Raw genomic sequence first — 23,546 nt, 5'->3', positions numbered from 1 at the left:
TTATTTCTTTGTGTAAAAAACAAAACAAACAAAAAACAACCATTTACTCTCAAACTGCTGTTTTAAAACATTATATTCGCCCGTCCGTTTCTTGCCTTCCTACTACGCATGTACTAGTACTAGTCAGTTAGTTGTTGCTGTACTTCTCTCTTCAGTAAAGTGAGTTGTACTGCAGGACTACGACCACCAGGTACAGTCAGTGGTGGTTCCAAAGGTGTTTTCATGAGCTCCACCCCCCTCACTGACGCCACCTGGTGGCTGTCGGTGCACACGGCGACTCCTGGGTGTTACACATGAACCGAAGCGCCCCCTGCTGCTACTGTAATGATGCTGCATGGACTCTGTCATTGTCACACTATTGATGTGTTTTTGATTGACATCTGTCTCATCCAATCAGAGCCTCGGTCATCCTGGCTGGTCTGGGATTCTCTCCCAGAATGCAACAGCAGGCTACCAAGTGAGTCTCCTCTAATACACACACACTTCCATAAAAATACTTGTTTCTGTCACTTAGGAGGACATTTTATTGACTTCCATTCATTACCTTGAGATTTCTCTTGACCCCAACCACTACCTGCCTGACCCCAACCACTACATGCCTGACCCCAACCACTACCTGCCTGACCCCAACCACTACAACCACTACATGCCTTGACCCCAACCACTACAACCACTACCTGCCTTGACCCCAACCACTACATGCCTGACCCCAACCACTACCTGCCTGACCCCAACCACTACAACCACTACATGCCTGACCCCAACCACTACCTGCCTGACCCCAACCACTACCTGCCTGACCCCAACCACTACAACCACTACCTGCCTGACCCCAACCACTACATGCCTGACCCCAACCACTACCTGCCTGACCCCAACCACTACCTGCCTGACCCCAACCACTACAACCACTACATGCCTTGACCCCAACCACTACAACCACTACCTGCCTTGACCCCAACCACTACAACCACTACGTGCCTTGACCCCAACCACTACAACCACTACCTGCCTTGACCCCAACCACTACCTGCCTGACCCCAACCACTACCTGCCTGACCCCAACCACTACAACCACTACCTGCCTTGACCCCAACCACTACAACCACTACGTGCCTTGACCCCAACCACTACAACCACTACCTGCCTTGACCCCAACCACTACCTGCCTGACCCCAACCACTACCTGCCTGACCCCAACCACTACAACCACTACCTGCCTGACCCCAACCACTACAACCACTACCTGCCTGACCCCAACCACTACAACCACTACCTGCCTTGACCCCAACCACTACCTGCCTGACCCCAACCACTACAACCACTACGTGCCTTGACCCCAACCACTACCTGCCTCACCCCAACCACTACAACCACTACCTGCCTTGACCCCAACCACTACCTGCCTTGACCCCAACCACTACCTGCCTAACCCCAACCACTACAACCACTACCTGCCTGACCCCAACCACTACAACCACTACGTGCCTTGACCCCAACCACTACCTGCCTGACCCCAACCACTACAACCACTACCTGCCTTGACCCCAACCACTACCTGCCTGACCCCAACCACTACAACCACTACGTGCCTTGACCCCAACCACTACCTGCCTCACCCCAACCACTACAACCACTACCTGCCTTGACCCCAACCACTACCTGCCTTGACCCCAACCACTACCTGCCTAACCCCAACCACTACAACCACTACCTGCCTTGACCCCAACCACTACCTGCCTGACCCCAACCACTACCTGCCTTGACCCCAACCACTACATGCCTTGACCCCAACCACTACCTGCCTGACCACTACCTGCCTGACCCCAACCACTACCTGCCTGACCCCAACCACTACCTGCCTGACCCCAACCACTACAACCACTACATGCCTTGACCCCAACCACTACCTGCCTGACCCCAACCACTACAACCACTACATGCCTTAACTCCAACCACTACCTGCCTGACCCCAACCACTACATGCCTTAACCCCAACCACTACCTGCCTTAACTCCAACCACTACCTGCCTTAACCCCAACCACTACGTGCCTGACCCCAACCACAAGTCTGAACCCTGAAATTCAATGATTTATTTTGTGGGGAGTAGAGTCCCCACAATGTGACTGTATAAACAGATTTATGTCCCGCAACATGAGTAACACACTCTCACACACACTGTAAATTGTTTTATGTTAAAACATGAAAATGAGAAGGTGTGTGTGTGTGTGTGTGTGTGTGTGTGTAGGGAGTTTTCAGGAGGATGGAGGATGAGGTTGGCGTTGGCCAGAGCTCTGTTTGCTCGGTGAGTTTCAGCCTTCTATTTCTCCCAGTCAGTCATGGTGGTGTGTACCAGTACCAGTGTGTGTGACCAGACATGACTGACAGCTGTCTGACTGATCATTTATTTTCTTTCGTTCTTTGTTTTCACCAGGCCGGACCTGCTGCTGCTGGATGGTGAGTCAGATCCTCCTCTGGACACAGCTACAGTTCACACTGTAGTTAGTGGGAGGAGGAGGACGAGTACAAGTAGTACTACTAGTAGTAGCAGGAGTATCAGTAGTTTTGTATTGTAGTAAAAGGAGAAGTAGAAATATCAATAGGAGCAGTATTAATAGTACAAGAAATACGATTAACAGTAGTAGTATAATTAGGACTACAAGTAGTAGTTGGAAAAGGAGTAAGAGGAGTAGTAGTAGGAGTTCGGGAGTACAAGTACTAGTTGTAGGATGAGTACTAGTAGTAGTGGGAGTAGGTAAAGTAGGAATGGAGTGGTACAAGTTGGAGTAGTAGGAGTAATAGTAGTAGTAGTTTTGTAACGTAGTAAGAGGAGTACAAATACAAGTAGTAGTATCGTGGTAGTATTTTGATGTATTCCTCCTGTGTTTGCGTTTCAGAGCCGACCAACATGTTGGATGTCAGAGCCATTCTGTGGTTGGAGAACTACCTGCAGGTCTGAACTATGACTCACTTTAACGTTAGCATTCCTCATTGAAAACAATGAGACTGGTTAGCCACAAGCTAAAAGCCATAAATAATGCCTCCTCCCACAGACGTGGCAGTCCACCATCTTGGTCGTCTCCCACGACAGAAACTTCCTGAACGCCGTGGTAACAGACATCATCCACCTGCACTCCCAGAGGCTGGACAGTTACCGTGGCGACTACGAAAATTTTATTAAAACCAAAGAAGACAGACTGAAGAACCAGCACAGAGAGTACGAGGCCCAGCTGCAGTACAGACAACACATACAGGTACCACTACTGCAGTACAGACAACATACACAGGTACCACTACTGCAGTACAGACAACACATACAGGTACCGCTACTGCAGTACAGACAACTTATACAGGTACTACTACTGCAGTACAGACAACACATACAGGTACCGCTACTGCAGTACAGACAACACATACAGGTACCGCTACTGCAGTACAGACAACACATACAGGTAATGCTACTGCAGTACAGACAACATATACAGGTACCACTACTGCAGTACAGACAACATATACAGGTACCACTACTGCAGTACAGACAACACATACAAGTACCGCTACTGCAGTACAGACAACACATACAGGTAACGCTACTGCAGTACAGACAACACATACAGGTACCATTACTGCAGTACAGACAACATATACAGGTAATGCTACTGCAGTACAGACAACACATACAGGTACTACTACTGCAGTACAGACAACACATACAGGTACTGCTACTGCAGTACAGACAACTTATACAGGTACTACTACTGCAGTATAGACAACACATACAGGTACCGCTACTGCAGTACAGACAACACATACAGGTACCGCTACTGCAGTACAGACAACACATACAGGTACCGCTACTGCAGTACAGACAACACATACAGGTACCGCTACTGCAGTACAGACAACACATACAGGTACCACTACTGCAGTACAGACAACACATACAGGTACCACTACTGCAGTACAGACAACACATACAAGTAACACTACTGCAGTACAGACGACACATACAGGTACCACTACTGCAGTACAGACGACACATACAGGTACCACTACTGCAGTACAGACGACACATACAGGTACCACTACTGCAGTACAGACAACACATACAGGTACCACTACTGCAGTACAGACGACACATACAGGTACCACTACTGCAGTACAGACGACACATACAGGTACCACTACTGCAGTACAGACGACATATACAGGTACCACTACTGCAGTACAGACAACACATACAAGTAACACTACTGCAGTACAGACGACATATACAGGTACCACTACTGCAGTACAGACAACACATACAGGTACCACTACTGCAGTACAGACAACACATACAGGTACCGCTACTGCAGTACAGACAACACATACAGGTAATGCTACTGCAGTACAGACAACACATACAGGTACCGCTACTGCAGTACAGACAACACATACAGGTAATGCTACTGCAGTACAGACAACATATACAGGTACCACTACTGCAGTACAGACAACATATACAGGTACTGCTACTACTGCCAGTATAACTGCTGATACTGCTGTACTACTTCTCTGTAGTACTAGGCTTGTGATGATTGATGATTGCTGATTGATTAGACAGTCACTGATTGCTGATGCCAATATGAAGACTATTTATTAAAGTATATAATCAGTAAAAATCAGAATAGAACTTTAGAAAATAGTCACAGCGTCTTTTTACTGGATGAAGGTCACATGATGCAGAGGTTTTCCCAGAGTGCATTGTGTCACTGACACTGAGGTGTTTGTGTTTCAGGTGTTTATCGACAGATTCCGGTACAACGCTAACAGAGCAGCTCAGGTCCAGAGCAAACTCAAACTGCTGGAGAGGCTGTGAGTATTCATACACCTGGTACACCTGGTACACCTCATACGCACCTGGTACACCTCATACGCACCTGGAACACCTGGTACACCTGGTACACCTGGTACACCTCATACGCACCTGGAACACCTGATATTCATGGACTGGGAAACACCTGTGTTGCTGCTGTCAACAGTTTATTGTTTCGTGTTGGCTTTAGAGTTCAATGTGTCACAATAAGATCCACCTGGGATCAGATCTACCTGATCAGACAGACTGCGTTCCCAGCAGCTCCAGGTGTTTCAGGTGTCCCTCTTCACTTTGTTCTGGATCTGAACATACTGTCTCTGGTTTCTCCTGCAGACCCGAACTGAAGCCCATTGAGAAAGAAACCGAGGTCACTTTAAGGTAAGAAGATAAACCTGCGTCAGGATTACTCCAAAGTGAAGCTGCGTTCAGACGCTCGTGGTCCCCAGAGGATCAGTCACGACCAACAACAGGTCCAAGCATCAAGGCTGGATTAGCAACCGGCCAGACTGGATGTTCAAATGCTATTTAACTTTATTTAAAGTGAACAGCGGGACGTCACCCATCCCACCAGCACCCGGTGCTCTGTCACCGCGGTCGCTGAATATGGTGTCGTGTTATTTTCTGACCTCTTATTGTGAGTTAGGTTTTAATCGAAGGGTAGTCATCTGTCTGTGTGGCTACGGTTTTATTTCTCTACGGTGTTTTCGGTTAGTGATTCAGCAGGAGGGGCGATGTGGTTCCAGGAAGATCACCAGAGTTTGTTTGCAAGCAGAGCTACGTTCTCAAAGCAAAATGTCGGCGCCCTGCCCGTTACAGTTGTTCAGAGAAGACGATGGTCACCGCTGCCGACTCGCTGGTCCCGTGTTCGAAGCGATTTCATATTTAAATAACTCTGCGTGCTGGGTCTTAGTCCTTGTCGGCCTTGACTGTTCAGACCCAGACTGAGGTGGTTCTGACAGTCCTGTCTGTGTTTATGTGCGTCAGGTCTGCACAATAATATTGTTTTGCATATTGATTTATCTTTTTACACATTTCTGTTCAGATTAATGATGTCAAGCAAATTGTAATTCAGAGCTACAGAGTGAGTTATTTAAGGTTTTGGAACACAGTTCATTGCATGAAACATTTAGATTATTATATTTAGATAATTCTGTACGTGATTTTTGCATGTTATATGGAGAAACATATCAATACTGGAAAGAATCCACGGTAATATCGTGAAATGGCTGCTTTTCTGGAGAGCCTGAGATGTCCCAAGCAGGCCACCGTACAGAGCTGAACCCTTTCGATGTCGGTACCAACACGAGCTTCCCTCTGGTGCCTGTTTCACTTCCTCATGTGGATCAGAGAAACCTGATGCTAAAAACAGATCGGACTAACCTGCTCTCTGCTGGCTCTGGTTCAAGAGCAGATGTTGATTGATTGATTGATCGATTGATTAGCATGTTTTTCTTCTCAGGTTTCCAGATAACTTTGAGAAGTTGTCTCCTCCCATCCTGCAGTTAGATGAAGTAGAGTTTTATTACTCTCCGGACCAGCGGCTCTTCTCTGGACTCAACCTGTCAGCCGACCTCGAGTCTCGCATCTGCATCGTAAGTGTCATCGTGAACGGTAAAAGCAGCCAATCAGTGGCTGGACGCCGTTAACGGCAGCTGTTTTCATTTGAAGCCTATAAATATATATAAAGTTGATCCTCCAGTATCTCTAGGATGCAGGAACTTTGGGCTCAGAGCCTGAACTCAAGAGAAATACTTGATTTAACAAAAATATATAATAACCTGAACGTTGTCCTGGTGGTTTTAACATCAAACTGTGGAAAACAACAACTGATCATCCCAATCAATAATGCAGAATCAGGACCGTATCGGTTGTGAGTTGACGTGTCCTGTTTCCTGTCAGGTCGGTGAAAACGGTGCCGGTAAATCGACCATCCTCAAACTGCTGATGGGCGAGTTGACGCCGGTCAGTGGAATCAGACAAGCTCACAGGTAAGACGAACAACGGACCAATCAGAGCAGAGCAGTTACCTGCATCTGTTTACCTGAACGTTAAACTGTTGCTGTTCATACAGAACTGTTCATAGGGAACCTTTTTACGTTCTGCTTAGAGAACCATCAACTTACTGTTTAGGGAACCGTTTACAGGCTGTTTATAGGGAACTGCTTAGACTGTTTATAGGGAACTGTTCATAGAGAAACATTTACATGCTATATATAGGGAGCCGTTTATATACTGCTGATAAGGAACTGTTTACAGACTGTTTATAGGGAACCGCTTACAGGCTGTTTATAGGGAACCGCTTAGACTGTTTATAGGGAACTTCTTACAGGCTGTTTATAGGGAACCGCTTAGAGACTGTTTATAGGGAACCGCTTACAGGCTGTTTATAGGGAACCGCTTAGACTGTTTATAGGGAACTGTTCATAGAGAAACATTTACATGCTATATATAGGGAGCCGTTTATATACTGCTGATAGGGAACTGTTTACAGACTGTTTATAGGGAACCGCTTACAGGCTGTTTATAGGGAACCGCTTAGACTGTTTATAGGGAACTGTTCATAGAGAAACATTTACATGCTATATATAGGGAGCCGTTTATATACTGCTGATTGGGAACTGTTTACAGACTGTTTATAGGGAACCGCTTACAGGCTGTTTATAGGGAACTGTTCATAGAGAAACATTTACATGCTATATATAGGGAGCCGTTTATATACTGCTGATAGGGAACTGTTTACAGACTGTTTATAGGGAACCGCTTACAGGCTGTTTATAGGGAACCGCTTAGACTGTTTATAGGGAACTTCTTACAGGCTGTTTATAGGGAACCGCTTAGAGACTGTTTATAGGGAACCGCTTACAGGCTGTTTATAGGGAACCGCTTAGACTGTTTATAGGGAACTGTTCATAGAGAAACATTTACATGCTATATATAGGGAGCCGTTTATATACTGCTGATAGGGAACTGTTTACAGACTGTTTATAGGGAACCGCTTACAGGCTGTTTATAGGGAACCGCTTAGACTGTTTATAGGGAACTTCTTACAGACTGTTTATAGGGAACCGTTTACAGACTGTTTATAGGGAACTGTTCATAGACTGTTTATAGGGAACTGTTCATAGAGAAACATTTACATGCTATATATAGGGAGCCGTTTATATACCGCTGATAGGGAACCGCTTACAGGCTGTTTATAGGGAACCGCTTACAGGCTGTTTATAGGGAACCGCTTACAGGCTGTTTATAGGGAACTGTTTACAGCCTGTTTTAGGGAACCGCTTACAGGCTGTTTATAGGGAACCGCATAGACTGTTTATAGGGAACTTCTTACAGACTGCTTATAGGGAACCGCTTAGACTGTTTATAGGGAACTGCTTACAGACTGTTTATAGGGAACCACTTACAGGCTGTTTATAGGGAACCGCTTAGACTGTTTATAGGGAACTTCTTACAGACTGTTTATAGGGAACCGCTTAGACTGTTTATAGGGAACTTGTAATAAACCATTTTTAGGGAACCGTTTTCAGGCTGTTTACAGGGAACGTTTTTTGTAGCAGCCATTAACTGACGTTTGTTTGCTGCTGGTTTTAATTTCTCATCAGGAACCTGAAGATCGGATACTTCAGTCAGCATCATGTGGACCAGCTGGACCTGAATGTCTGCTCTGTGGAGCTGCTGCTCAACAGGTTCCCCGGTAACTATAGCAACTACAACAACAACATCAGTGACATCACACTGAGTCCGAGACACAGCTCATCAGTCACGTAGCTTCAGAGATTCTGATTGGCCGGTGTCGGTGTGTCACAGGTCGGACGGAGGAGGAGTACCGCCACCAGCTGGGAGGTTACGGGATCACCGGAGAGCTGTCCACGAGGCCGGTGGCCAGTCTGTCAGGAGGACAGAAGAGCCGGGTGGCCTTCGCACAGATGACCATGCCATGGTAGTAAAAAGCTCAGGGTCCAGATGTTTAGTGTTTCTGATGATGATGATGATGACGATGATGTCTGTCTTTCAGTCCAAACTTCTACATCCTGGACGAGCCGACCAACCACCTGGACATGGAGACCATCGAGGCCCTGGCTAAAGCTCTCAACAAGTTCAAAGTGAGTGTGTGTGTGTGTGTGATGACTTCGTCCTCGCCACATTAACACCTGAGATCAGTGACATCACTAAACAGAAGTCAGGTGACCAGACACATCGACACATCACTCTGTCGTCGGAGGGATCAGGATAATACCTGACAAGGTGTACGTTCCGTGATTGTAACGGATGAAATTAGATTTCGCATCATTTCAAAAGTGATCGTAGCGACTGAATCAAGTGTTCGACACGACGTCCCTCCGCTTCACGTAAAATGTTGTCATCGTGCGTCTCGTGATGCTCGAGAGTCGGAGCGGTCACACCTGCGTTCATAATTACTCGTAGATATTTTATCGTCCATCTGAGGAATAGAAAACACATTTCAAATAAAGTTTTCACTCGATGATCTGTAGCTCTTCCTCACTGCTGCCGTCTTTACCTGCAGCTTAATACTGAAGCATTCATTAGAGCTGCAGTCAAACACCTGCATCACAGGTGTCCGGTTACTAAAAGTTTACACCTTCCAGCCAATCAGAACCCAGAGTTTTCAGTAGCCGTCTGCCAGCTCGCTCATATCCTCCGTATCAATCAGCAAAAGATCAGGAATGAAGACGACGCTCACTTTTCTGAGTTGGAAATATCCGTCAGCATTATTGTGACACTGTCTCCTCATCGAAATGTACCTGGCATGTTTCAGTGGACAGGTGTGTCTCAGGTGTGTCTCCTCAGTGTGTGATGTCATGTGTTTCAGGGCGGGGTCATCCTGGTGTCCCATGACGAGCGTCTGATCCGGCTGGTGTGTAAGGAGCTGTGGGTGTGTGAGAACGGGAAAGTTGGACGCATCGACGGCGGCTTCGACGAGTACCGAGACATCCTGCACGAGCAGTTCAAGAAGGAGGGTTACCTGTGAGGCTCCGCCCGCCAGTAACATAAGCCCCGCCCCCTCCATAACAACAGCTGTCACATGCAGCCAATCAGCCGTCAGAGCAGACTGAAGGACGTTTTCTTCTCTGAACCGGCTCACCTCCTGCTTCAGGTGATGATCTGCTGCGAGCCGATTGGTCGTTTTTGTTCACCTGATGAGGTCACAGTGAACTGTGGAGGAGGAGTCATCACGAAGTATTTGGAGTTTATTTAAAAGTCAGACTGCCGTCAGTTTATCGTCACATTAGACCTGATTTTGTTCTGTATCATCGACTCGCGGAGGTTTGAGGTGGAATCAGTTTTAAAGGAAACACATTTCCATTCAGAGATCATGTTCACTCTGTCTCCTTCAACTGGTTTAACTGGTAACAAAGTTCATCCATCGCAGTCAGATTTATATTTGTCAAAGTTACTTCAGAGATTTGGATTTTAGCACCAGTGACTCGTGACATCACTCGGACTCGATATCTTTCCCAAAACAAACAATTAAAAATGAAAAAACTTTAAAAAAAGTGTGTCGTGTTTTCATTTTCCTGACAACAGAATCAAAACCAGTTTCAGCATTTCGGAGGGAACCGCACTCGGTGAGGCGTTTAGGACTTGGACTTGACTCGGACTTCAAAACCAGGACTAGGGACTAGTCGGCTGCTGAACGTTGAATTCACGTGTTTTCGTCCTGCGGAGAAAAAGACGGACGGATCTGATCACTATAGATACAAGAAAACGACTTAAGTAGAAGTACAAACGTTTGTGTACTCGTAGTAAAGTAAAAATAGTTTATATACAGTCAGCTGGTTTAGTCCGGTGGTTCCCAACCTCGGGGTCGGGCCCCTCCAAAGGGCCACCAGATCAATCTGAGGGGTCGTGAGATGATTAACGACAGAAGAAAAGTTCAGTTTTCAGTTTCTGGACTTTTCTCTGCTCTTTGATCCTTTGAACAGTTTCTGTAAGAGCCACTGGTTTAATGTTTAATGTATTTTTATGTAAAATCTTAATCTGTACAGTAACTAAAGCTGATAAATGTGGAGTAAGTACAAAGCAGCAGAAAATGGAAATACTCCGTACGAGTACCTCAGAATTGTACTTAGATGCTAGTAAACTACCTGGTTCTTACACTGACTTTGTTTCACCTCCACAGTCTTGTTTTCAGGCTTCAGTACAAAATGTTCACGTTCATCACGTGAGACTTGAAATCTCACGTCAGCAGCTCATTTACCGTCTCGTCAGAGGAGCTCGGGATGAAAGACAGACATGCTGAAAAGGAAGCGGGAGAGAAACGTGAAACGGCTGCTCAGAGCGAAGAAGGTAAAACACCCAAACCCTAAAGCGGTCTCTCCGGGAGTCTGCAGGTCCACCTTGTGCGCGGTACTCGAAGCAAACTGTCCGACCATTTTATATCTCTGTAAAACCTCTAGACAGCAGAGTGAGACCGATGAGCTGTCCCGGCTTGATGACATCACACCGCGATGAATCTGTCAGACTGGGGGAGACCAGCAGGAGTCCATAATAACGAGATAAATCCTGCTGTTGTGAAGCACCGTGGCTTCGGACCGGGCTGCGTTCTGTGGGACTCGGGGGGCTAAACCAACTACAGCATCTTCTGTACGAGTCAGAAAGACTTTATTGATCCCCGAGGGGAAACTCTTTGTTACAGCAGCTCGCTGTCACGTCAGCGCACACAGGAAGAGAAGCACTGAGCAAAAAGTATAATACAGGTCAGATAAATTAGGTACAAAGTGGATTTAGAGGTTGATGATGATAATACGGTATAAAGTAATAGTGCATGAACTGTCAAGTTAAGTGCAGCTTATTAAGATGATTATGAGACCGAGGATATTGCACAGCAGTAATAATACAGAATATTGCAGAGATGTTAATGATCAATGTCCAGTTTAGTGACTTCGGGTCACACAGACTGACACTTAGAGGGAGGAGTTAAAGAGTCTGATGGCCACAGGCAGGAATGACTTCCTGTGGCGCTCTGTGGTGCATTGTGGGGGGATGAGTCTTCCGCTGAAGGCGCTCCTTTGTTTGACCGGCACGTCATGGAGCGGGTGGGAGACGCTGTCCAAGATGGCGTGTAGTTTACCCAGCATCCTCCTCTCTGACACCACCGCCAGAGAGTCCAGCTCCACCCCCACAATGTCACCGGCCTTACGGATCAGTTTGTTGAGTCTGTTTGCGTCCGCTACCCTCAGCCTGCTACCCTCAGCCTGCTGCCCTCAGCCTGCTGCCCCAGCATGCAACAGCATACAGGACAGCACCGGCCACCACAGACTCATAAAACATCTTCAGCATCGTCCGGCAGATGTTGAAGGACCTCAGCCTCCTCAGGAAACAGAGGCGGCTCTGGCCCTTCCTGTAAACAGCCTGAGTGTTCTTGGTCCAGTCCAGTTTATTGTCCATGTGTACTCCCAGGTACTTGTAGTCCTCCACAATGTCCACACTGACCCCCTCGATGGAAACCGGGGTCACTGGTGCCTTGGCCCTTCGTAGATCCACAACCAGCTCCTTAGACTTTGTCGCATTGAGCTGCAGATGGTTCTGCTCGCACCATGAGACAAAGTTCCCCACCACAGCCCTGAACTCAGTCTCATCACCACCGCTGATACATCCCACCATCTGCAGCTCAAAGCGACAAAGTCTAAGGAGCTGGTTGTAGACAATCCTGCGGCCATCAGAGACGTGGTTACACCAAAACCCCCCCGCTGACAGGTATTGAAGGACCGACCAGGATACCTCGTTCCTCAGAAACACTTATTGATCTGGATTTCACTAATAGACCAGAAAGAATGAAGAAATCTTCCAACCTGGTTACAGGATGTCTGACTGGAAGAAAACTCACTAAAAGGAGATTTAAGAAGCTGACAGATTAACATTTCTACTAGTCAGTTAACCAATCTTAAAAATGCAAAGACAAACTGAAATGAGCACCTTGTACATAAAAAGTATGGATGATAACTGCAATTCTCTTTAAAGACGATCTGCATGGTTAAATGGAAAAGTGCAGTCCTTCGTGACACAAAGGGACCAAGCGCTCAGGAATCAGCTGGAACGTGAGGCGTTTATTTACCACACTGAGGAATAAGGTTGAAAAAGAGCTCAAAGCTTTTCGTTATTAGTGAAGGGAAGTGCGACCCACGATGCAACAGCTTGTAATACTGATTTTATTGATTCTACAAAAACTCTAACAGGGTCGAATTAAATACTGATGCTCCCGTTCTGACCAACTCCACGTACATGTGATTATTTCCTCTCAGGGCCGAAGGATGTATATGGGATGGACACAGTGTTTATCAAAACCCATGAGGGGGCACTCCGCAGTGGTAATCGGCCCATTAATGATGATCGTTAGTAACTACAGACCCGTCAGTATCAACAATGGCAGAAAAATGGGTCTGAGCAAATAATACCACATTTGAATGCTTCTTCCTTCTCATTGCAATCTTCATCATCCCACTGAAACTGCAGATAGTTTTGGAAAACATGAAGGCTAAACCGGACGCAGAGGCGGTCCGCTTTGATTTACAGAAAGCAGTTAATCGGGAGGTTCTACTTACCAAGTTATCGAAGTTTAATCTTTCATGGATAAAATCATACCTGACAGAAAACAATGTGTTCGCGTAGAACATAAAACCTCACAGTGGTTGATCATTATGTTGGTGTACCTCAAGGTTCACCTGTTCTTTAGTTTGCATATTAATGACGATGACGCGTCAGCTGTACGCTGATGATGCGGTCGTATATCTACATGCTAAAAACAAAACAACTATCAGCTTCAACGGTCAATATCTCTCCAACTGCTGTTTACACGTCAGTGTTTGTTTCAGTGGCCGGGAGAAGAACCGGTGCATGAGTTTCAATATTTAATTAATATTTATCATAACAGATTCAAAAAACAAGTAAATAAAGTTTTGAACAGAATCAAATTCGATTTTAGGCACATTATCAAAGATCCTCTCACACATGAACAGGAGGAGCATCACTGGATAAAAAGTCAAATTCATATTATTATTGAATATCATGATCTGCAGATATTTTACTTGCGTATAAAACGGTTTATGGTCTGGAGTGAAGAAACTGACATTTATTACCAATAAAAGTTATTAAAGCTTTATTAATATTTCACTTCTTAAAAAAACGGGTTACAAAGTTCTTCCGAAGCAGAACATGACGTCAGTAACAGACACGTAACATTAATTAAACACGTTTATACAAATGAGTTTGTAACAGAAGCTCAGAGTGAAAACCAGCGATTTTAGATCATCAGTCGCATCTCATCATCATGACGCTCATCTCATTAAGCACAATACATCAAAATAATATTGTTATTAATTCATGAGCCGAGAACAAACTACATTCTTTCAATAATCCAGCAAATTGTGAAATTACACTTTCAATCTAACACAAACGGGTTCCGGCAGAGAGTCACATGGTTTCACCGCAGAGGCCTGCAGCATCCTGGAGGTCTAAGACGGCAGAAACCACCACGTCCCCTGGTCGAGTCTCACTTCAAATATACATATATTAATATATATTTCGCTTTTCTTTGCTCTTCATGGATTAAAAGCCACAAAGAGTAAAGACTGAGCTTGTCTGCAGCCGGAGGTCGACCAGCAGTTCAGCAGCCTTTTCTCTCTCGTTTTAACTCCAAATGATTCGGTTTTAAGATCAAACTGTACTTTAGTTTCTACCTGCAGATAAAAACACGCCTCTGACACGAAACAGCTGAAGCCACGAGGGTGGAGGCAGCACTCGGAGCTTTTACTTCAGCAAAAGTAGTAAAACCACACATCAAAATATACGGACCAAAAGTAAAAGTGCTCATTCTGCAGAATAATATTTACTATTAGATTGTAATTATTGATGCATTGTGTTAAGACTTTAATTAATACATCATCATGTATTGTTTAATTTATATTTTGTTTATAATCTGCAAAGTAACTAAAGGTATCAGATAAATGTAGCGCAGTAATATATATATATATATATATATATATATATATATATATATATATATGTTTAAGTAGCAAAAAATGGACATACTCAAGTAAAGTACAAGTACCTCGAACTTGCTGTAACGTCATTAACTGTGTTACAGGACTGATGGAGGTCCTGGTTTGGATCAGATTCGGGATCTGATGTTCGTATGGAACATGAGGAACCCGGTTCTTCATCTCTCTGTTTACATTAACGCAGCAGGATCCAGGTTTCACTCCGGTTTGTGATCTCGCGTCTCCATCGGACCAGAGCGTCACACCGGTTCTGTGTTATAATGTCATGAGATACGCTGAAGTTTCGAGATATAAAACAAAGTCAAAGTTTCCTGTTAAAACCGAATATTTGGTATCGAGTGACCAGAAGAATCATAATGTGAAAAGGTTTCTGCGCCTCTTGGTCCTGGTGCGAGTCAAACACCAGGACCTAGAGGCGCAGAAGCTCCGGAGTCTCTACAGCTCTGGTGTCCAGGCTGCCGTGTCCTGCTGTGTCTTCTCTCTGAGGTGAGGCAGGACGGCGTCCCTGTAAAACACCTCCAGTTTGGACACCGTCTCCTCCCACAGGTTGGGGTCAAAGGTCACCGGGACGATTGCCGTCTCCTTCAGGGTGAAGACAGCGAGGTCGGCCTGCCGCAGGCCGGTCACCGCCAGCTGACACTGGATCTGTGTGAAGTAACTGTGGGACGTCTTCAGGCGGTAGACCGGAGACTGGGACAGAAAGACAAGGAGAGGACGTTAGAGACAAGGAGAGGACGACTGGGACAGAAAGACAAGGAGAGGACAGAAAGACAAGGAGAGGACGTTAGAGACAAGGAGAGGACGACTGGGACAGAAAGACAAGGAGAGGACAGAAAGACAAGGAGAGGACGTTAGAGACAAGGAGAGGACGACTGGGACAGAAAGACAAGGAGAGGACGTTAGAGACAAGGAGAGGACGACTGGGACAGAAAGACAAGGAGAGGACGTTAGAGACAAGGAGAGGACGACTGGGACAGAAAGACAAGGAGAGGACAGAAAGACAAGGAGAGGACGTTAGAGACAAGGAGAGGACGACTGGGACAGGAGCACAAGGAGAGGACGTTAGAGACAAAGACAGGACGACTGAGACAGAAAGACAAGGAGAGGACGTTAGAGACAAGGAGAGGACGACTGGGACAGGAGCACAAGGAGAGGATGTTAGAGACAAGGAGAGGACGACTGGGACAAAAAGACAAGGAGAGGACAGAAAGACAAGGAGAGGACGTTAGAGACAAGGAGAGGACGACTGGGACAGGAGCACAAGGAGAGGACGTTAGAGACAAAGACAGGACGACTGGGACAGAAAGACAAGGAAAGGACAGAAAGACAAGGAGAGGACGTTAGAGACAAGGAGAGGACGACTGGGACAGGAGTACAAGGAGAGGACGTTAGAGACAAGGAGAGGACGACTGGGACAGGAGTACAAGGAGAGGACGTTAGAGACAAGGAGAGGACGACTGGAACAGGAGCACAAGGAGAGGACGTTAGAGACAAAGACAGGACGACTGGGACAGAAAGACAAGGAGAGGACGTTAGAGACAAGGAGAGGACGACTGGGACAGGAGCACAAGGAGAGGACGTTAGAGACAAAGACAGGACGACTGGGACAGAAAGACAAGGAGAGGACGTTAGAGACAAGGAGAGGACGACTGGGACAGGAGCACAAGGAGAGGACGTTAGAGACAAAGACAGGACGACTGGGACAGAAAGACAAGGAGAGGACGTTAGAGACAAAGACAGGACAACTGGGACAGAAAGACAAGGAGAGGACGTTAGAGACAAAGACAGGACAACTGGGACAGAAAGACAAGGAGAGGACAGAAAGACAAGGAGAGGACGTTAGAGACAAGGAGAGGACGACTGGGACAGGAGGACAAGGTGAAGACAGGACAAGACAACAGGGAGAGGACAGTAAGGATGGGACGGACATTGCTGGACAGTGAAATGTGATTTCTTTACCCCTCCCGGCTCCTGTCTGTCCTGGTCCTGTATTTCCAGACAGAAGGCGCGGTCGTCCCTGCAGGCGTCCTCCACCCGTCTGTGTCTGTGTTTGTAGGGACACTTCACCTCCAGGCAGAGCAGCCGTTGGCCGGTTCGGCTGTCCGTCACAATGCCGTCAGGACTCGCAGCCAACCAGGGCCTCCGAGCGTCGATGAACAAACCGCAGTCCTGAACAGAGACCGACCGTCCCATCGCAGCGCTCTTCAGTGTCTGCAGGACGCCATCATCATCATCATCATCATCATCATCACGTTAATACAGTCTGATGTGACTGAATGTTTCCCTCCGTTAACAACGAGACATAACGGCGACTGATTTGAACTTGTTTACATCAGAAAAGTTTAGTTTAATTTCCTACCAATCATGAAGTTTGTACTTTTAACACAAAATGTAACGAGCTGCTCGGTGACTGAGCTGATCCGGATCTAGGATCCAGATCCAGGACTGTGAATGTGAAGAGGATCTGTGTGGAACAGGGTCTATCAGAAAACTAGTTTAGATGCTGCTGTGCAGTTTGTTCATCAGGTGTGTTGGACTGTACCTGGTACCTGCGGACGACCTCCGCCTCCTTCTGGACCCCCCAGCTCATGGCTCTGGTCTGGATGTTCCGCCCCTCACCTGGTGGGTTCATTAATAATATTAATATAATAAAGTTTACAGTCAGATTAATAAAACCTGGTGAAATGTTGCCTTTTTATTCATCTTCTAAGTATTTTTTAATTAAAATTGTTGCTGTTTAACTTTGTGTCAATCAGCTGATCAATCAAAGCAGCTGTGAGGGACATTTTTCCTGTAGAATAATAATCAATCAATCAATCAATCAATCAATCAATCAGGAACAAATCAGCAGCTTGTCAGGTGGGTGGGGGCGGGGCTTACCTGTGATAGCAGACAGGTAGGAGGTGGGCGGGGTTTTGCTCTTGCCGTTAACGAAGCGGCAGTGAGCGATGCGGTGAGCCACAGAGGCCGTGATCCGGTTCTTCCTCCAGGTGAACCAGTCCTGGTTGGTACTCTGTCCTCGGGTCAGAACCTCCACTTCCTCCACAAGATACCTGTCCAACCGGACCCCCAGACCCGGAGGGACCTGCTCCGGTCTGGGAGGGGCTCTGTTAGAGAGCTGATTTGGTGTTTGAGGAGGATCTGGATCTGTAGCAGCTCTCTGAACCGGTTTCTGATTTGGTTTCTTAACGGGTTTCTGAGCCCTCTGATTTTGTCCTCCACCAGGACGTGGACTCACAGCAGGAGCTGGATTAAGCTGAGGGGCCTCCCGGACTGCCCTATCGCCAGTCCCAGTCTGAGGGGGGCCTACAGCAGCAGGTCTGCTCTTCTGGGTTTCACCGGTTCTGGTTTTGGCTCGTGCTCCGTCCCCGGTTGTCTGGGTCTGGATGGTCGGGTGATACCGGACCTTCGGGATGACGGGTTTCTGGTCTGCGTTCTGATTCTGCATCTTCACGTGGTCTACATCAGAAGAGAAACTGGTTTCTAATCCGACCGCAGAGTCAGTGATTAAGTTGATGACGGCTGAATAAAACAGGAACTAATCATTCAAGCACAACCTGAGCCTCATCAGGTCTGAGGTCTGGAATAAGTTTAGACTGAAGACTTTATGAAAGACCTGCAGACGGACAAATACAGCGGTGTGAAAAAGTGAAAGTCTCTTTCTTATGGTGGAGTCATGAACACTGACCTTAACTGAGGCGAGTGAGGCCTGCAGTTCTTTGGATGTTGTTGTGGGGTGTCTGAATGGCTGAAGAAGAACAAAATGGAGACTTTGGAGCGGCCTAGTCAAAGTCCTGACCTGAATCCTATTGAGATGCTGTGGCGTGACCTTAAAAAGGCAGTTCATGCTCGGAAACCCTCCAATGTGGCTGAATTACAACAATTCTGCAAAGATGTGTGGGCCAAAACTCCTCCACAGCGCTGTGAAAGACTCACTGCAAGTTATCGCAAACGCTTGGTTGCAGTTGTTGCTGCTAAGGGTGGAGCAACCAGTTATTAGGTTTAGGGGGCGATCACTTTTTCACACAGGGCCATGTAGGTTTGGATTTAGTTTTCCCTTAATAATAACAACCTTCATTTCAAAACTGCATTTTACTTGTGTTATCTTTGACTAATATTTAAATTTGTTTGATGATCTGAAACATTTAAGTGCGACAAATATGCAAAAAAATAAGAAATCAGGAAGGGGGCGAACACTTTTTCACACCACTGTGTGTATAAAAAGTACAATAATAACCTGGTTTCCACATGTGACGCTTCACATGTGCTTCTGTGTGGGATTTACATGCCAACACCTGAACAATGAGCTGAACTCACCTTCAGGAATCAAGTCATCATTTATTTAGCTGACGCTTTTATCCAGAGCGACTTACAACAACCCATCTACTACAGCAGCTTCATCAAATAAGAAAGATTTTGTTATTTTTATGGCCCAAGTTATTACATTTATTCATCGTATTCATTATTAGGAATGTCTAACATGTAACAGGCTGCGTCAGATACCTCCTTGAATATTTTCATCATTTTAAATTCATGCTGATTGGTCAAAACAGGCTTTTATTTTGAAAACTGAAGTGTTGGCCGGAAGTGTTGGCCGACATGCTTGTTATTTATTTTGAACCAGGAGACAACAGGTGAGAGTGACGTCCGTTCAAACTGCTACATACACGTTCTGAACGCGCCGACAGCCACAAACCTGTCACCAAACTTCATTCAAAATATGTCAGAAAAAGCAAATAAGTTACAAATCGGCAAAACAGACTCGTCAGATGAGCTGTTTGGATATTTAACGTATTGTTAGGAGCCGTTCTTGTATTCGGCATTAATCTCGTGAAAGTTGGTAATGAAATTCGATGATTTTTATAGCCCTTAGTGACTTCTTCCGGCAAAGTGGATCGTAGTCCACAACCGTGACTGAGCAAGTCAACCCAACCCGAAAGTTTCTATAAAGTGACCCGAAGGCCGAATACTTCAGAATGTACCCTGTTTAGAGGAAACATCGTACATAATGTAGTATAACCAAGGGGTCAGCGCAGTTAAGGGAGGAAGCATTAAACTGTGACATTTTAGAGTGAAGTCTGGGTTGGGCGTATTGTGTCAGCCCGTGTTTTAAGTTTAGTTAATCTGCGGTTCTTGTATCCGACACTCGAAGCTCACTGTCTGTCAGGTGAAGAGAAGCAGAGCGGAACTCACCTGCGTGTCAGTCTGTCGGAGTGAAACCGAAGTGAAACCGAGTCTGTTTAAACTGTGAGTCATTATCTCCTGACTGTGCGCGCGCAGACCGACATGTCCCGAACATGTCCGGCTGCTCTTTGCCCTAAATACTGTTTGTAGTTGTATAGTATAATGTTGTGAGTCAGAGCTGAGCGCTTCAATCCGCCATGTTGGATATCAGTAAGTGATTAAAGTGAGTTATTGATCCCTTCTCAGCTGAAGGCTATAGTATAGTAGTATCGGCTCCTACCGGCAGCTTTATGTGTGAGCGATGTTCTCTGTTGTTCAGAACGTCAGGATGGCCGAGCGGTCTAAGGCGCTGCGTTCAGGTCGCAGTCTCCTCTGGAGGCGTGGGTTCGAATCCCACTTCTGACAGACTTTTTTTTACAACTGGATCTTCTTGTTAATTAAGTTATAAACGTTTTTAACGGCGCAGCGGGGAACCGAAGTCTGTCCGTCAGGGCGTTCATTTTGTTCAAACGTTTAAATGAACAGAAGAAGACACAAGTGTTCAACAACATATAAAGTTAAAAAGTACATAAATATCGAAAGACTTTATTGATCCCCGAGGGGAAACTCTTTTGTTGCAGCAGCTCGCCTTTACGTCAGTCACACAGGAAGAGAAGTACTAAGCAAAAAATATAATACAGGTCAGATAAATTAAGTACAAAGTGGGTATAAGTATAAAATAAAATAAGTGTGAAGTACAAAGTGTGTTTACCGGTTGATGATAATAACACGGTATAAAGTAAGCAACTCATGTGTAGTTTATTTATAATGAGACGGAGGATATTGATGATCACACGGTGTAAGGTAGTAGTGCTAAAGGATCAGGTCCCACCGAGATTTGAACTCGGATCGCTGGATTCAAAGTCCAGAGTGCTAACCATTACACCATGGGACCGGATGGGACGGAGCTGCGTGATGCATGTTGGCGCATGCGCACTAACATAATAATAATAATAATAATAATAAAATCATAATGATAATAAAAGTTTTGGCAGCAGATTCAAGCAGATACTCGCATATTAAAACGTATTTATTTATTTCAGTGGCTACAGACTCATTTGGATGTATATTTAATATATTATATTTAACTAAATAAAGAAAGATGGATCCAAAGAAGCGCGTGTCAGAATAAAGTTAACCACGAGGCGTTCAGACGGTTAAAGGCGAGGAAAAGACATTTCTTTATTTCTGTCACCAAACATTTATTTTACATTTCTGTTCGTTTCTCGTGAAATCGACAGGAAGTTAATCAGCAGCTACTTTGATGATCGATTCATTATTTTAGTATTTTAGTAAATTTGTGATAGTAAATCAATAATTTTGGACAAAATAAATTTGGAGACATTAACTTTAGGAAGTGCTTCACTATTTTCTGACATTTTATCAAACGATTAATCAATAATGAAAATGCTGGTCAGGCGCAGCCCTCAGTGTTGTCTTACAGGTGAACGTGTCCGTCTTCCTGCAGCTGGCCATGTCGGTGTCTCAGGTGTCCCCGGTTCTGTTCCTCGGCGGTCTGGACTCGGCTCTGAGCCTCAGCGTCCTGTCCAGCAGGAACATCACGCTCATCGTTAACGCCAGCGGGCTGGAGGACGTGTCCTACCCTCAGCTGGACGGCCTGCGTGTCCTCCACGTCCCCGTCCAGGATCAACCTCACGCCCCCCTGAGACACTACTTTGACTCGGTGGCTGAACGGATCAATGAGAACCAAACCGGGAGGACTCTGGTCCACTGCACCGCGGGCAGGAGCCGATCCCCCGCTCTGATCATGGCCTACCTGATGAGGTAAACCACCACCCTCACCTGTTCAGGGCCCCCCCTCCTTTGTGTGTAGTGGTCCGTGGTCTCGGTTCAGTGATCCATGACTGCGGATACTCGAAGTAGTTTTTGTTAGTACGTGTTATTGAAGCTGACTTTGACTTTTAATGCAGTATTTTACATCGTGGTACTTTGCCTCTGGTGAAGGATCTGACCCCCACTGCTGCTGGTCTCTGTTCGCAGGTCTGAAGGTCTCAGCCTCCGTCGGGCTCATGAGCTCGTTCTGGAGCGGCGACCGTTCATTCGCCCCAACGCTGGTTTCTGGAGGCAGCTGATGGACTACGAGAGGACCCTGTTCAGCAGGAACACAGTGAGGATGGTGAGGACGTCCAGCGGGGTCCTGCCGGAAGCTCTGGAGGACTCGGAGGACACAGACGCCGCCGCAGCGTACTGCGTCAATGTTTGATGGACTGCCAACAAACTGATCTGACCACAGATCGGTTTCCTGTCCTCTGGAGACCTGAAGTGGACTTCTTAAAGAACAAAAGGAGAATCTAGAAACCCCGAAGACCTGAAACCAGAAGTGGACACAACAGCGTGTGTCCACTTCTGTGAAAACTTCTGTGCACCAATCAGCATTTAGCAACATGTTAAAGAAAGTTATTCTATATTTTTCTTATTGTTATTAAATCTCACGTTCAGACCCAACAACACGTAACTGCGTCCCTCAGTACCGTCTGACTTCCTGTCTGCGTCCCTCAGTACCGTCTGACTTCCTGTCTGCGTCCCTCAGTATTGTCTGACTTCCTGTCTGCGTCCCGCAGTACCGTCTGACTTCCTGTCTGCGTCCCTCAGTACCGTCTGACTTCCTGTCTGCGTCCCTCAGTATTGTCTGACTTCCTGTCTGCGTCCCGCAGTACCGTCTGACTTCCTGTCTGCGTCCCTCAGTACCGTCTGACTTCCTGTCTGCGTCCCTCAGTATTGTCTGACTTCCTGTCTGCGTCTCTCAGTACCGTCTGACTTCCTGTCTGCGTCTCTCAGTACCGTCTGACTTCCTGTCTGCGTCCCTCAGTATTGTCTGACTTCCTGTCTGCGTCCCTCAGTACCGTCTGACTTCCTGTCTGCGTCCCTCAGTATTGTCTGACTTCCTGTCTGCGTCCCTCAGTACCGTCTGACTTCCTGTCTGCGTCCCTCAGTATTGTCTGACTTCCTGTCTGCGTCCCTCAGTACCGTCTGACTTCCTGTCTGCGTCTCTCAGTACCGTCTGACTTCCTGTCTGCGTCCCTCAGTATTGTCTGACTTCCTGTCTCCGTCCCGCAGTACCGTCTGACTTCCTGTCTGCGTCCCTCAGTATTGTCTGACTTCCTGTCTGCGTCTCTAAGTACTGTCTGACTTCCTGTCTGCGTCCCGCAGTACCGTCTGATTTCCTGTCTGACTTCCTGTCTGCGTCTCTAAGTATCATCTGACTTCCTGTCTGCGTCCCGCAGTACCGTCTGACTTCCTGTCTGCGTCCCTCAGTATTGTCTGACTTCCTGTCTGCGTCCCGCAGTACCGTCTGACTTCCTGTCTGCGTCCCTCAGTATCATCTGACTTCCTGTCTGCGTCTCTAAGTACTGTCTGACTTCCTGTCTGCGTCCCGCAGTACCGTCTGACTTCCTGTCTGCGTCCCGCAGTACCGTCTGAC

The 23,546-nt window shown here is 46.4% G+C and overlaps 3 protein-coding genes and 2 non-coding genes across 9 annotated transcripts in view; 3 read left to right on the top strand and 2 right to left on the bottom strand.

The window, feature by feature from the left end:
• The window catches only part of abcf3 (ATP-binding cassette, sub-family F (GCN20), member 3), a 20,825-nt gene extending 10,447 nt beyond the window's left edge, over positions 1–10,378 (top strand). For both annotated transcript variants that reach the window (XM_044201489.1, XM_044201490.1), the window contains exons 9-21: positions 398–457; positions 2,250–2,306; positions 2,436–2,458; positions 2,899–2,954; positions 3,055–3,255; positions 4,782–4,858; positions 5,193–5,237; positions 6,319–6,451; positions 6,759–6,847; positions 8,465–8,556; positions 8,670–8,802; positions 8,878–8,965; positions 9,694–10,378. In XM_044201489.1, the coding sequence (XP_044057424.1) occupies positions 398–457; positions 2,250–2,306; positions 2,436–2,458; positions 2,899–2,954; positions 3,055–3,255; positions 4,782–4,858; positions 5,193–5,237; positions 6,319–6,451; positions 6,759–6,847; positions 8,465–8,556; positions 8,670–8,802; positions 8,878–8,965; positions 9,694–9,852 (1,213 nt within the window). In that variant the 3' untranslated portion in view covers positions 9,853–10,378. The remainder of the gene's footprint in view (positions 1–397; positions 458–2,249; positions 2,307–2,435; positions 2,459–2,898; positions 2,955–3,054; positions 3,256–4,781; positions 4,859–5,192; positions 5,238–6,318; positions 6,452–6,758; positions 6,848–8,464; positions 8,557–8,669; positions 8,803–8,877; positions 8,966–9,693) is intronic.
• Positions 10,379–13,963: 3,585 nt separating this feature from the next.
• Positions 13,964–20,217, bottom strand: LOC122878792. Its single transcript, XM_044202164.1, has 5 exons — positions 20,075–20,217; positions 17,762–18,340; positions 17,424–17,500; positions 16,841–17,092; positions 13,964–15,571 (listed from the first exon to the last, which is right to left on the bottom strand). The coding sequence occupies exons 2-5, from the start codon at positions 18,327–18,329 to the stop codon at positions 15,317–15,319; spliced, it is 1,152 nt and encodes a 383-aa protein (XP_044058099.1). The 5' UTR covers positions 18,330–18,340; positions 20,075–20,217; the 3' UTR covers positions 13,964–15,316.
• Positions 19,043–22,570, top strand: LOC122878799 (dual specificity protein phosphatase 14). 4 transcript variants are annotated; one of them, XM_044202177.1, is made up of 3 exons: positions 19,043–19,515; positions 21,573–21,889; positions 22,106–22,570. In XM_044202177.1, the coding sequence occupies exons 2-3, from the start codon at positions 21,579–21,581 to the stop codon at positions 22,326–22,328; spliced, it is 534 nt and encodes a 177-aa protein (XP_044058112.1). In that variant the 5' UTR covers positions 19,043–19,515; positions 21,573–21,578; the 3' UTR covers positions 22,329–22,570. The 4 variants fall into 4 exon arrangements, with proteins under 4 accessions (XP_044058112.1, XP_044058108.1, XP_044058110.1 ...); XM_044202173.1 differs by lacking the exon at positions 19,043–19,515 and adding an exon at positions 19,541–20,128; XM_044202175.1 differs by lacking the exon at positions 19,043–19,515 and adding an exon at positions 20,155–20,288.
• Positions 20,388–20,470, top strand: trnal-cag. The gene has a single exon. It is a non-coding gene; the product is annotated as a tRNA-Leu (tRNA).
• trnaq-uug lies at positions 20,928–20,999 on the bottom strand. Its single transcript has one exon. It is a non-coding gene; the product is annotated as a tRNA-Gln (tRNA).
• Positions 22,571–23,546: the final 976 nt, after the last annotated feature.

Source organism: Siniperca chuatsi, linkage group LG7 (assembly GCF_020085105.1).
Source record: "Siniperca chuatsi isolate FFG_IHB_CAS linkage group LG7, ASM2008510v1, whole genome shotgun sequence".
Lineage (NCBI taxonomy): Eukaryota > Metazoa > Chordata > Actinopteri > Centrarchiformes > Sinipercidae > Siniperca > Siniperca chuatsi.
Note: the sequence above shows the minus strand (reverse complement) of the source record. Positions and strands in the feature narration are given on the sequence as shown.

Excerpts from the sequence above, each read along its gene's own strand:
- LOC122878792 (XM_044202164.1), bottom strand. The coding sequence starts at position 18,329 with ATGCAGAATCAGAACGCAGACCAGAAACCCGTCATCCCGAAGGTCCGG. Across the intron at positions 17,093-17,423 it reads AGGTCGTCCGCAGGTACCAG|ACACTGAAGAGCGCTGCGAT; the intron begins GTACAGTCCAAC and ends GGCGTCCTGCAG. Across the intron at positions 15,572-16,840 it reads ACAGACAGGAGCCGGGAGGG|TCTCCGGTCTACCGCCTGAA; the intron begins GTAAAGAAATCA and ends TTTCTGTCCCAG.
- LOC122878799 (XM_044202177.1), top strand. The coding sequence starts at position 21,579 with ATGTCGGTGTCTCAGGTGTCCCCGGTTCTGTTCCTCGGCGGTCTGGAC. Across the intron at positions 21,890-22,105 it reads ATCATGGCCTACCTGATGAG|GTCTGAAGGTCTCAGCCTCC; the intron begins GTAAACCACCAC and ends CTCTGTTCGCAG.